At 39.4% G+C, this 14,986-nt stretch overlaps 1 protein-coding gene across 1 annotated transcript in view; it reads left to right on the top strand.

Moving 5' to 3' along the window:
* The first annotated feature begins 776 nt into the window (after window positions 1–776).
* The window catches only part of GABRP (gamma-aminobutyric acid type A receptor subunit pi), a 52,371-nt gene continuing 38,161 nt past the window's right edge, over window positions 777–14,986 (top strand). The window contains exons 1-2 of the mRNA XM_063446193.1: window positions 777–790; window positions 5,443–5,537. Coding sequence (XP_063302263.1) covers window positions 777–790; window positions 5,443–5,537 — 109 coding nt within the window. The remainder of the gene's footprint in view (window positions 791–5,442; window positions 5,538–14,986) is intronic.

Raw genomic sequence — 14,986 nt, 5'->3', positions numbered from 1 at the left:
CCTTCTAGTTCAATGGGGGTGTCCCTGGCAGCTCGCATAATTCACTCCTTTATATGATAAAAGTGGAACCGTACCACAATGTCCTTAGGTGTGGCGACATTGGTGCTTGGGTCTCTCAGTGCCCGATGTGCCCGGTCCATCAGTAAATCAGCTGCTGTGGCCTCCGGTAGGAGGTTTTGGAATACCTCTGTAAGGGTGTCAGTGAGGAGGTCAGTTGATATAGTTTCTGGGATGCCCCTTACCCTGATGTTGTTCCTCCATGTTCTATTATTGAGATCGTTGTTGGTTTCTTCGAGGGAGCGTAATTGATCACGTAGGTGTTGTATTTCAGTGCCGTGGGCTTGAATTCTGTCGTCTGTATCCGCCATTTTGGCCTCTGTGGCCTGTGCGCAGGCTGAGAGGTCTGCCATGCCTTCTAGTATGAGGCATAGTCTTTTGTCAAGTTCTTCTGCCACAGATTTTTTAAAATCTGCCAGGAATCCCCTCATGTCCCTCCTGGTCAGCGGTGCCTCCGTTCTCTCGGAGTGTGCCTGGCTGCTCATCTCGGAGTCTGAATCTGTCGATACTGCAATTTGGACTCAGGGGGAAGTCTTTTGAAGTTCTGTATCTATGATAATAGGCTGCAGAGAAGGCTTGCTTCACTGGGGAGAGGGACAGAGAGAGAAACAATTATTTTGTTTCTTTTTTGCATACTGTGGGTTGGGTTTATCGCCTTCGCCCTCCCTTCTAGCCATCCTCGTTTTTTTTTTTTAGGGAGGGGTTGCCAGTGAGTAGAAATGGCTAAGAATAGGTAATCAAGGGTTGAAAAATAATTTAATGTAGGTGGGGATTACCCCCTTCACTCTCTCTGCCAGCTTCCCTCATTTTTTAAGGGAAAGGCTGGCAGTGAGTAGAAATGGCAAAGAATAGCTAATCAAGGGGTGAAAAATTAAAAGCTGCAGAGAAGGCTTGATTCACTGGGGAGAGGGACAGAGAGAGAAACAATCCTTTTTTTTTTTTTGCATAGTGTGGGTGGGGTTTATCCCCTTCGCCCTCCCTTCTAGCCTCCCTCGTTTTTTTTAGGGAGGGGTTGGCAGTGAGTAGAAATGGCTAAGAATAGGTAATCAAGGGTTGAAAAATAATGTAATGTAGGTGGTGATTACCCCCTTCACTCTCTCTGCCAGCTTCCCTCATTTTTTAAGGGAAAGGCTGGCAGTGAGTAGAAATGGCAAAGAATAGCTAATCAAGGGGTGAAAAAGTAAAAGCTTTTAGCTTAGATGAAATAAACCATTTAGCAGTTGCTTATGTTGTCTCTCTTTTCATTTCAAAGTATGTATTATTGAATATACATGTGATTTGTTTTGTTGTTTGCTTTGTTGTTAAACATGTATATTACATGGTGACAAATTGCCAAAACCAAAACAAACAAACTATTTGTTACCATCTAATGTACACTTGGAAACCCAGAATTTTATTGTTACTAGGTTATGGCTAGAAGCATTCTCATAGGTGATATTGCCCAAACAGGCTGCATGATTTACCTGCATCAGAAAATGAAAATCTTAATGGTGTAGGCGTAGCTAATTATTTATTGTCTACAAATATCCATTCCAATATCCAATATACCATTCAGTTCCTTTTATGAGTCAACAAGTTTTATGAATGGTGCGTTTTCAGCAATACCGTATATACTCGAGTATAAGCCGACCCGAATATAAGCCGAGGCCCCTAATTTTACCCCAAAAAACTGGGAAAACGTATTGACCAGAGTATAAGACTAGGGTGGGAAATGCAGCAGCTACTGGTAAATTTCTAAATAAAATTAGATCCTAAAAAAATTATATTAATTGAATATTTATTTACAGTGTGTGTATATAATGAATGCAGTGTGTGTGTGTGTGTGTATGAATGCAGTGTGTGTGTGTATGAATGCAGTGTGTGTGTGTATGAGTGCAGTGTGTGTGTATATGAATGCAGTGTGTGTATGAGTGCAGTGTGTGTGTATGAGTGCAGTGTGTATGAATGCAGTGTGTGTGTGAGTGCAGTGTGTGTGTATGAGTTCAGTGTGTGTGTATGAGTTCAGTGTGTGTGTATGAGTGCAGTGTGTATGAGTGCAGTGTGTATGAGTGCAGTGTGTGTATGAGTGCAGTGTGTGTGTATATGAGTGCAGTGTGTGTGTATGAGTGCAGAGTGTGTGTATGTGTGCAGTGTGTGTATGATTGCAATGTGTGTGATGCAGTGTGTGTGTGTGTGTGTGTGTGTGTGTGTGTGTTGCAGAGCCTTGGTGGGGGGTGGGCGTTTTCATTATTATTATTATTTTTTTATTATTATTTTAATTTTATTTTGTTAAATTATTATTATTTTTCTATTATTATTAATATTTTATTATTTTATTATTTATGTATTTTTTCGTCCCCCCTCCCTGCTTGATACATGGCAGGGAGGGGGGCTCTCACTCCCTGGTGGTCCAGTGGATGGGCACTGTGTAGGAGGGGGCTGGCAGAGCTCTTACTTACCTCTCCTGCAGCTCCTGCCAGCTCCCTCCTCCTCTGCGCCGGTCCGTGCAGCTCCCAGTGTAAGTCCCAGTGTAAGTCTCGCGGCCGCACTATGACCCCGTGGCTCTCGTGAGACTTACACTGGGAGCTGGCAGAGGTGCTGAACGGACCGGCGCGGAGGAGAAGGGAGCTGACAGGAGCTGCAGGAGAGGTAAGTAAACGCTCTGCAGCCCCCACAGCCCTCAGTCTGTATTATGGCAATGTAAATTGCCATAATACAGACAGTGACTCGAGTATAAGCCGAGTTGGGGTTTTTCAGCACAAAAAATGTGCTGAAAAACTCGACTTATACTCGAGTATATACGGTACATTATATGCTGCAGGGCACGTCCATTGAAAGTTAACCCTTTTATCAAACCCTCTGGGACAGTGATTTATTTCAAGAGATTGATGCAGACATACGGAGGAAATATTGGGCATATCTATTATGTCCGACCCTATGTTGGTGCTCTCAAACAATACTTCTTCTTCACTCCAACTATCACCTACAGCAAGAGAGCTGTGCCACAAGATTTGCACTACAGAATGAATCTGTTTCCCCAAATCTTCTAGATACACAGTTCCAAAGTTCAATGCTCTTATGAATAAAATCAAATCTGTACATATCATGGAGAGGTTGACAGCAAGATTATTATTATTTTTATTATTATTTTATTATGTATATAGCGCCAACAAATTCCGTAGCGCTGTACAATGGGTGGACTAACAGACACATAATTGAGATCAAACCACTGGACGTACAGGAACAGAGGGGGTTGAGGGCCCTGCTCAATGAGCTTACATGCTAGAGGGAGTGGGTTCTAGTGACACAAAGGGTTAAAGTAGGGCTGTATGTGTTGTAGCTATGTGTGAGTGAGGTGTGTGTTGTGACTTTCTGTGTGTGATTTATAAGGTTGGCTGTGTGTAATGTGTGTATAGCTGTGAGCGATGCGTGCCACTGTGAGTGGTATATGTAGCTGTGTGAGTAGCTGTGAAGTACATGTGGGAAGTAGTGTAATTTCCATTAAGTACAAGATCAGAAGGGAGTTAACTCCCCGTCATCCCAATATCGCTAGAGGGAGCTTAGGTGCTGGAGTGATGGTTTAAATGCAGCAGTAAGGGATAGGGGCTGTAGTGATGTAATAGAGGCTGTAGTGGGGGATTGGGGCTGTAATGTAGGATAGTGGCTGAAATGGGGAGATTAGAAGCTGATGTGGAAAGTCAGGACATGGGGGGGGGGCAGGTGAACCTGTAGTGGGGGGGTCAGGGGAAGTAACGAGGGGTTAGGTCCTGTAGTAGGGGACAGAGGCAGCAGTGGGGTGTCCAGGGCAGTAGAGAGGAGGTTAGGACCTGTAATGGGGGGTTAAGGTCAGTAGTAAGTGGGTCAGGTGCAGTAGTCGTGCATTTGGACCTGTATTGGGGGGGGGGGGGGGGGTTAGTAGCTGAAGTTGGGGATAGGACCTATAGTGGGGGGGGGTTTATGCAGTATTTTATGAGCTAGAGATAAATTGAAATTTAAGAAAACTACTCACAGTTTATAGAGCCAATATAAACCCAATTTATAGGTTTTATTTGCTTGTAGAGGCTATTGTGGTGTATTATATAGGTAAAAAAAGAAATAAAAAAATATAGGGCTCAATGGTGTAAAAAAAGAAGGTAAATAAAACTATTTATTGCAGAACAAAAGTAGGTTTTGCTCACTCAACATGGCTCAGGTGGTATGGCACCACTAGAGGGATATGTATAAAGGCTCCAAGCAAACAATCAAGACAGAGATAAAGTTTGAAAAAATAATTTATTAAAGACAATTGTATATTAGAAAATAAAGAATATAGTTTTAAAAGTGATGTAATATGTATAAAACACTAACATGTTTCACCATAGAACATTTTTCAAAGTCAGTCATTTCTGTTCCTGGAAAATATGTTACATTATACACCCTGGAGGTGTATTATGATGTCTGTATGTATCTATATACAATGGAAATGATCATAAATGAATAAATAAACTTATTACGAAAAGAGAAACTCATCTACAGTCAAGACAAAGGTAGAGCTTAACTGGGCAAGGCATCACTATAAATGCACTTTGATCCACCTATATTTAAACAGATTGCCATGGAGTTATAACCAGACAGGTTTAAATACTGCTTTAAGGTCACTAAAGGCTACTGCCTGGAACATTCTGTCCAATCTTGTCATTCTTGTACGTATTTATTTATTTATTTTAAATCATGAAGGGCATATACAATCACATACTTTTCTATTCAGCTCTACTATTGCAGTGGTAAGTCAAATAATATTATACTAAGAAATAGAGTGGTAGTCATACATTTTATGTATTAAATATGCATTCAGCATACGATTAATTACGATTAATTCAGCAAATGTAAAACAAATCTGAAAACTTTACTGTTTCTAGTAAACTTTTTGTAGTGCTTTAATAATAATAATAAACTCTGAATATTTAATTTTTATGTTTATATAGGTTTTAAAAAAAAAAAAAAAAAAACGTGTCCATTTTGCTTGATCCATTTAAAATCTAAATCCTGAAAAATGATTACACTTTGTGCATGTTGTAGGACCTGTGTTATAATTGAAATTCATCTAACAGAAACACATTAAAATGTCTGAACTGCAAGTGACTAAAATGGAGAGCAAAAATCTATTTTAACAATAGAAAATATCAAGTACACAGTAACAGTACTGACATATGTTTTACAGTAAGATGAAATACTATATGATTCAACTAGATTAGTAACCACTGGTTTAAATTTAAAAAAACAGTACTTTACGTATTGCTGGTTTAAATTTAAAAAACAGTACTTTACGTATTGCTGGTTTAAATTTAAAAAACAGTACTTTACATATTGCTGTTTCCTTGTTACCGTTTAAGTCTGTGTTAACATGTTCATTTAAAATATTGGCAGTACATCACCACAAGAAACACAGGATGCAAGTATGCTTACTGGATTCCAGAATCTTACAGAAGACTACAACAAGTATCTACGACCAAAGTTTAATGGTAAGGATTGATTCTCTCTCTATATACTTATATTTGTTTGTGTGTGTAGTGCTGCAAAAACATCTAAAGCTGGCATTTTTACTAAATTTAAAATATGAAGGGAACACTACAGTCTCCTAAAGCATGTCAGCCTGCTGTCCCTGCAGCCTTATTTTATAAAATCCACATATCTCACTCACTTTGAACTTAATTGAGTGTTTTACATAGAGAATCATTGCTTTCAATCACAGCATGCACTGTGTGTCCCAATGCTTCTCCATGAGAAGTATCTCATTGGACACAAGTCATCAGTATTGATGACTTAATGGATGGAGAAGTGGACCTGCACTGAGGAGAACTAACTCCTGGCCAGTCATTGTAATACATTCTGTCTTTTGATACCTGGTAGATAGCGTAGATAGACTTGAAAAAATAAAACAATATTTCTACATTTCATCTTAATTTGCAATGTTTGCCCTGGCTTTGCTTTGTCTGAACTGGTTTGTGGTTTAATAAATATATAGAAAAATAAAAATGGAGCATCTCACGGAAAAGTAAATACAAGTAGTAGGTAATTTCCAATGTTTTATTCAATGGTGTAAATTTCCGAGAAGTGGCAGCTCCCCTCTAATATTCCCATTTCACTGCTCCAGAGTTATTATATAGAATACAGCTTGTACAGTGAGCCCTGTATGCCAAATACTGTTTCCACAGTCCATAAAACAACTACCATATTCCCCCTGTAAATTCCAAATACTTAACCTCTCACTCACCATGCCCCCTACCGGTGGTGGTGACATCTCCCATGGAATAACACTTCATTCTCTTTCTCTGGAAATCCCACTTTGCCCCCTTATCTATTGGACTCATGTGAAATATCGAAATGTCTATCACAATCAAGAAATCTTTGAGTGCCAGATATATGACCAGCAAATTGCAAAGTGAGTGGCACAACTCTGGCACTGAAAGGATTAAAATATATAATTATATAGTACTAATAGTTCTGATGCAACTGATTATACTAAAACCTAAAATTATTACAAGTGTCAGCACATTCAATTAAAAAAGAATGTCTTTTATGGAGATAATAAAAGACAAAAATAGAACTGTACCTGTAAATCTAGGATAGTCTGGCAGAAAGACTGGAATTGGGGCACACGTTACCAACAAACACATACAGTGCTAGTATTAGGGGACTCCGTTTCAGCAGGCACACAGTGCTAGTGTTGGAGTATACATATTCAGCAGACCTACCAAATGCTGAAATTGGGGACACATTTGCAGGAGACACAAACACACACAGTGCTGGGATTGGGGAATACGTTTTCAGTAGACACATTCAATAACTGAAATGTATTTTTAACTTGCACAATTTTCAAAAAGGGTTGCACAAAATATATTAAGGCTATAATTGTATGTTGCATTAAAATATAAATTTCATGATTTCATTATACTTGTGGAAAAATAAAGAATGAACAGAAAAAAACCACCACAATGCAGAGTCTGAAATTACCACCCCCTAGGGTGCCAACTATTGGATGAAGGCAAACAATTTACCTTTTTTCTCTTGTCTGGTTCACAACTACTTCAATAGAGAACTTCCACACTACATAGTACTATGCTCAATCCAGCAGCTCCTTATTTTTCCATTTTCTACCCCAAAAAGGTCTGTTAAACAGCTCTCTCCTATGAAACTTGATTAAGGCTCATAGAGGAGCCGAAGCATTGTCTCCACTTCTTTGTTTCAAATAAAAAAGACTGCCTTTCAGAAGAAACCTCAGGTGGGCCTGGATATTTATTTTTCTTCCATTCTCCTTTGAAGCTGTCACGGCACCCACCTGGTTGTGCTCCCGTGGAGCACGTTCCAACGTGACTGCTGCTTGTGCCCCTTTTGACTCATCCAATATGTCTCCTCAGGCATTTGCCAATATGTCTCCTCACTGTCTGCTTGGTCCCAATAGCTGGCATGAACATGCATGTGACATTGTGAGTACATTCTGCTTTCTCATGACAGCCACTAACCTATAACCTGCCCTCCTATGGCTATATAAGCTTAGTTTGGTTATTTGTCTGTGCTCTGTTGCGGGTTTCCTTTACTGTTTATTTGAAAGTGTGTTTACTAGTGTTAATTCATGGTATTTTGAACCCTGCTGGTTAATTGATTATTCTCCATTCTGTATCCCTGAATATTGGCTTGTCCTTCAATTATCGTTCATGTTTTTTGTTATCGTGAACTTGGTCTGTCTATTACAGAATATAGAACGTATTACTGGGCCTTATTTGGGTCTGTCTATTACTGAATACCGTTCCTTAAAGTAGTCGGACTCAGCGTAAATAGTATGCAAATAGACCAGCCACTCTAAGGTCAGGTAATATGTTCTATATTCAGGCATATTTAATTTTGTTATTTATTCACTAAAGTGTTTTGGTCATAGACAAAAGCTATACATACATGTAATAACCTGCTAGAGAATATCAAATCTACTATAAGTCTTAAGTCTATGCTTGGGTGTCATGCCCCAATGCGTCTCTACTGACAAGTGTTAAGTCACTGTTATCACAACTCTCAATGTAAGGAAGTATTGAATTATAATCTACTAAACATATTAATGATGAAACCATTTCTTATCTTTCAAATCCATTTTTTTTAAATTGACAAAGAAAAAAAACATATAGTTGTATGTTATTACTTAAATTAGAAAAAGAGAGAAGAGAGAAAGGATGGAGCCTTTAATGACTGGTACCTCCGTGTGGGGGATGACCCCTATATAAAGTAGAATAAAGAAAATTATAAATCATAAAGCAATTATGGTAAAGGTTCTCAAATGTAACCTGAGTGGACAAAAATTAAAACAGGGCTGTAATATGATAATTAAATAGTTGACCAAGCTATCTAAATATTTTATGTGTGAAGCACACGTTCTTCCAAGCAAGGAAATACTTTTAGCGAGGAGCCACATCCACAAATTTATGACTCTGCTATCGATCTGCTAAAATGGCAACCAATTATAAGATTTCGGCAAAATAGCCTAAATCACTGATGGTTTCGTGTTCCCATAGACTGCCAAATGATTGCTAGCATTGTCAGCCAGGGAGTTTATGTACATCTCTAAGGGTAACTGTGTAACAGATACATCTAATAAATTCAAAACAATAGTATTGAAATAGTTGTAGCAAAAAACACTTATGGATACAACAGTAGCTAGCTGCTGAAAATATACGTTACAGGCAATCAGTTTTGGTATAGAGTGTGCTAAAATACAACCTCAAATTTTGGTGTGGATAATAGCAGGCTGGTTTGCATTTACTTAAATACTGGTAAGAAATCTTAGAGTGCTCTCACTAGATCTTTAATACCCCATCACGATTGCCCGGTTACAGTATACAGTATGCTGGTATATAGCCTTAAGGTGCTTAACATAAATTAGCTACTTATGTTGTACTGGAGAACATAACTGGTTGCACAGACAGAATGTATAAAAGGGAAGAGAAATAATAGATGGTGGTAATATAATTCTCCCTACTGTGCCTTCAAGGGCACCCCTTATACAAACACCTTCCCTGGCTGATAGGTGACCGAACAGACCGCCCCCCCCTCCCCCCCACACTTTTGATATAGCAAAGGAAAGAGATAGAATCAGCAAAATGTACATATAAAATAAAAAGTAAATTGTTGCCGGTACTGAAATATAGTTATTAGTGCCCCATGCCGATTTACCTGTTTCAGGGTATGGTGTGTTAGTATAGAGCCTCAGGGTGCTCCGTATAGATCACTAGTGCCGGGTGTTATACTAGTACTAAATAAAATAACTAGTAGATGATGACACACTGCAATAACGGGATAGAGGGAGGGAGAGTACACATTTGTTTATTGCAAATGTAACAAGGCTCACCCTACTGTGCCTTCGAGGGCACCCCTTATAAAGTCTCTTTCCCTGACTAGTAACTAACAGAAAAACCCGTCCCCCACATTTTAGATATATAGTGGAGAGGAAATAAAATCAGCAAAGGGTAAGTATAAAAGTATGTTGCAGCCAGTGCAAATGCAAAAATGCTCGGCAAGTCAGAGAATTGGAAAGTTATCAATATAGCGTAGCGATGTGGCGGAGCATGCTGCTGTCCAGTCTGGATAGATTGGTGGTCAATTGTTAAAGCCCTCATCACCCTTACATGCGTTTTGCTCATAAGCTCTTCAGAGGGGAACCGGAGGCATCATTTTACCAGTTGATATAGGTGGTACTGGTACTTATGGACAATATGTATTACACTGGCATAGATACATTGATGGCGTCCTGCTGTTTTGGATAGGTCCGGTGAACACCTTTGAGGACTTTGTAAATATCTTAAATGACAACCACATAGGACTGAAATTGACGTATGTCATTGATGATCAGCAAATTGAATTCTTGGACTTGAGGATCAATCTAACTTTGGATGGCAAAGTACATACTGAACTATTTCGGAAAAACCTCTAACAATAGTTTACTCCACTGGGAGAGCCACCATCCGTACAATCAAAAAGTAGATATTCCGTACGGTCAATACTTAAGAGCAAGGTGAAATTGCTCTAATGATGAGTCATTCTATAGAGAAGCAAGAGAATTGCAAAAACGGTTCAAATCTCAAGGCTACCCTAATAGAGTATTAAAAAAGGCATTTCAGCGGGCGTCCACAATAGAAAGAACAACTGCCTTACGAACCACCAAACCGGAATTGACAAAACAACCTATATGCTGTATAGGGTCCTTTGACCAGCTATGGGACCCTATTAAAAGAATTTACATGGACCACTGGCCCATTTTAAGACATGACAATTGTAGCGGAGAGGTAGTATAATCCACAGTATCTCCGCTGGGTAACTTTCCATACTGACATAACAGGGGCATTCTGCACATTTCTCCCATCAGGCACTGCTGGACGAGAGGGATACTCCCACTAAAATATACAGTTAAGTGGATTATCCCTCCGTGCAGCAGAACCGGCATTTTACACTAAAACCCATAACTTTTACAATATTCCCCTTATATAAACGAATGGACGTTCGGTAGATAGCTGGGGTCTCAGCGCACATTTCGTGGAAGTACCGCTCAGATCCCAGCATAAAAAACCGAACGCCGCACGAAACAAGTATTACATTCAAGTTACCTTCAAACTACCGATTGACTTTAGGGAACCACTTTCCTGAAGGACCGGGGCTCCCGAACGGCTTGGAAGTCCAGCGGTATTCGTGCCGTCGAGTAACCGATTTTAGTTCCAGGCGCTCGACGCCAAAATACCGCTGGGCTAACAAAGGATCCAAGATGGCGGACCGCCGCATGGTCGGTAGCCGAACGGCAGCCACACTGAATCCCTCTAATTACCAATTGCAACAATGTTGCAATCCTTAATTGGAGCCACCCGACCTCCTGTGTGTGGTCTCCCTTCGGTAGTTTGTTCGTTTCACGAACAGTGTTGAAATTCACTGTTCGTGAAACTATTGTAGGAATGCTGGCGGTTTTTCATGCCGCCAGCATACAAACGCTATTGTTCGCATGGAACCTATACAGCATACACATACTTGGTTCTTAAAGGTATATACACATCTTTAGGAGAACACAATAAACAGTGGCTAATCCGGCACAACAATGATCTAGCAAACCATTTAACACAATGGCCAAGTATTACAGTGCGAAGGCCCACAAATCTCAAAGAAATTCTGGTACATAACCATTTAGAACCAGAACCACCAGCAAAAACATGGCTAGCTACGACCAAAGGCACGTACAAATGCGGCCACTGTAAAACCTGCGACTATGTGAAACCTTCTAAAACTGTGGAGTGTACTCAAACTAAACAACAATTCTGTATAAAACAATTTGTCAACTGCTCGTCTACAAAGATAATTTACGTTATAACCTCCAGTTGTGGCATCCAGTATGTGGGAAAGACATAACAACAGTTTAGAAGACATATATTGCAGCATGTAAATACAGTTACGAACACCAATTTATGTACACCAGTGGCGAACCACATTAGGAAAAATCACAATAGCGATGCCTCACACTTAAAATTTCAGGCCATTGAACAAATTGCCCTTAATTCCAGAAAGGGAAACTTTAATCTCAAACTACTGAAACAAAAATCAAGGTGGATACTTTTCGAACATTGACCCCTAGGGGTCTGACTGAAGAGTTCAATTTTACTCCCTTCATTCACTGCTAGAGGTTGTTCTTGTCTTTCTTTCCTCCCTGCCTATTCTAGCCCAGTTCTGTAATAAACCATATGGGTAGATCATCTTGAATATATTATTTTCCTCAAGATGCGAGCATCCCAGAAAATGGACTGTTGAATGTACCATATAAAAAAGCAAGAGAGGTACTAGTATGTATAACAACAAACTCCAGTTCCTCAATCATGTAAATAAATAACATTGTAAAAACCAAAGAAAAGAAAAAGTTACCTGCACTCTCTCCTTAATCCCTATGTATATTTAGACAAATGGAGGTCATTTAGTTGCTCCAATGGCCATTGGAGGGAATGCCCACCTGCCAACGTCAAGGCAGACCCCCCTAAGCGGGTCCTAACACTGACCCTTCATTCTGCTTCCTTGAGCTTCTGGCAAAGATATCTCTAATGAGACAGAGAGGGGTATTATATATATATACACCCCTATATACGTATTAACCCTTATTAAGGAACACATGGGATGGGCGGCAGCATTGTAACCAGGCTGTGTGATAAAAGTAAATACAAATAGAAAAAGAGAAGTCCTGCGCTCACTCCCATCACTAATGGGCCGGCAGCAAGGACCACAGTACACATCAGCCCCAATATATAGTAAAAACCAAAGAAAAGAAAAAGTTACCTGCGCTCTCTCCTTAATCCCTATGTATATTTAGACAAATGGAGGTCATTTAGTTGCTCCAATGGCCATTGGAGGGAATGCCCGCCTGCCAACGTCAAGGCAGACCCCCCTAAGCGGGTCCTAACACTGACCCTTCAGCCTGCCTCCTTGAGCTTCTGGCAAAGATATGGCCATTGGAGCAACTAAATGACCTCCACCTCCACCAGTTATGTTCTCCAGTACAACATAAGTAGCTAATTTATGTTAAGCACCTTAAGGCTATATACCAGCATACTGTATACTGTAACCGGGCAATCGTGATGGGGTATTAAAGATCTAGTGAGAGCACTCTAAGATTTCTTACCAGTATTTAAGTAAATGCAAACCAGCCTGCTATTATCCACACCAAAATTTGAGGTTGTATTTTAGCACACTCTATACCAAAACTGATTGCCTGTAACGTATATTTTCAGCAGCTAGCTACTGTTGTATCCATAAGTGTTTTTTGCTACAACTATTTCAATACTATTGTTTTGAATTTATTAGATGTATCTGTTACACAGTTACCCTTAGAGATGTACATAAACTCCCTGGCTGACAATGCTAGCAATCATTTGGCAGTCTATGGGGACACGAAACCATCAGTGATTTAGGCTATTTTGCCGAAATCTTATAATTGGTTGCCATTTTAGCAGATTGATAGAAGAGTCATAAATTTGTGGATGGGGCTCCTGGCTAAAAGTATTTCCTTGCTTGGAACAACGTGTGCTTCACACATAAAATATTTAGATAACGTGGTCAACTATTTAATTATCATATTACAGCCCTGTTTTTAGTGGTTCTTTTTTGTCCACTCAGGTTATATTTGAAAACCTTTACCATATTTGCACTCCAGTTTTCCCTGTCAGTATTAAACTGCAGATCCTATTGTGAAATCTTGGCATAGGACAGTTTCTGGAGACTACAATTTACATTATCTTGATTTTATTCATTTTTCTTTATTTAGTGTTTGTGTGTCAGTGTGTCATTGATATATATCTAGCCCTTATATTTAAGGGTCTTTTAGCTACCAGATTAAAAGTGACGTTTTATTCTATATATTTCTTCATCCAGCATACCATTAAAGTGATTCCCTGTTTTTTTTAAACTATGTAGTATGGTTTCCTCCAACTATGTTATTATGTAACACAACCACAGCACACTTAAACAATACTATGGAATGCAAATACCAAATATATTGTTGCGTATTGATCCCATTCCTAGATGTGACTAACAGCTATATCTAGTTTGCATCCATCATCACATCCACTGGGTTTATAATCTGATATATGGGGTATCATTAGTGCTTTGCTCTTTTCTCATTCCTTTATTCCAATAGGGATGGTAGTAATATATATGTATAACAACTTGTCCTCAGTTTGTTGACCTGTTGATGACTAAATTATTCTCCCATCTAGGGCAGTGATTATTTTTTTTATTTTTTTGGGATCAGCATAATCAACCTGTCTATCTCTCCCTGGCAATCTAGTGGTAGCATCAGTAGCATCTATAGAGCATGGTATGGCTTCAGTTTCTTCTGCTCTCCCGATGTGGCTAAATTGCCACTATGTATGGGAGCTATAGGAATCCTTGGTGAAATAAGAGGAAATAGAAGCATGGAAAGACCTTTCTATAGATAATGATGAAATGCAGTGGTAAGGAGAAGAGTGGCCAGTGGAGAATAGAAGTGACACAGTTTTTGACAGAGATGTACACAGGGGAAACACTTGTTTAGTTTCATTTTGCTTCAATTTGTTCATCTTCAAACTTTGGTTCCTCCGAAATTTGGAAAATATCAAATCGGACTAAGTGAAATTTGGACGAAAATTTTAATTATTAACATTTGGATGGTTATTAATTGGTTATTAATTGTTATGGGGCATGAATGAAGGTAGCAGTCACAAAGTTACAAAGTACCAATTTACGGATTCATCTGCTAAACTGCTGAAAAGCTCTTTTCCTAATTTTGATCTTTTAGCTGTTTAGTACATAACTTTCTAATGTTCTATCCTTACCAGAATTAATGGATCTGAAATTATTCATTTTGACTCGTTATGGATCCATTCATGTTCTTTTCATTTTCTGTTGATTGGAAATTCAGACATTCCAAAATAATTTGCACGTGTCTAGTGTATTGTCTTCATAACACATGTACAGGCTGGTCTGAAGTTTGCCAATGAACATCGAAATGATTCATAGGAGAAATGGGTGAAAGTGTTGTGGTCAGATGAGACCAAAATCAAGCTCTTTGGCATTAACTCGTCGTGTTTAGAGGAGGAGGAATGCTGACTATGACCATCCCCACCATTAAACATGGAGGTGGAAACATTATACTTTGGGGGTGTTTCATCAAAGGGATGATGGGCGGGGCCATGTACCGTCAAATCTTGGGTGAGAACCTCTTTCCCTCCGCCAGAGCATTGAAAATGGGTCGTGGATGGGTTTTCCAGCATGACAATGACCCAAAACACACAGCCAAGGCAACAAACAAGTGACTCAAGAAGAAGCACATTAAGGTCCTGGAGTGGCTTAGCCAGTCTCCAGACCTTAATCCCATTGAAAATCTGTGGAGGGAGCTGAAGGTTCGAGTTGCCAAACATCAGCCTCA

Source organism: Pelobates fuscus, chromosome 3, assembly GCF_036172605.1.
Source record: "Pelobates fuscus isolate aPelFus1 chromosome 3, aPelFus1.pri, whole genome shotgun sequence".
In the NCBI taxonomy this organism is placed as follows: Eukaryota; Metazoa; Chordata; class Amphibia; order Anura; family Pelobatidae; genus Pelobates; species Pelobates fuscus.
Note: the sequence above shows the minus strand (reverse complement) of the source record. Positions and strands in the feature narration are given on the sequence as shown.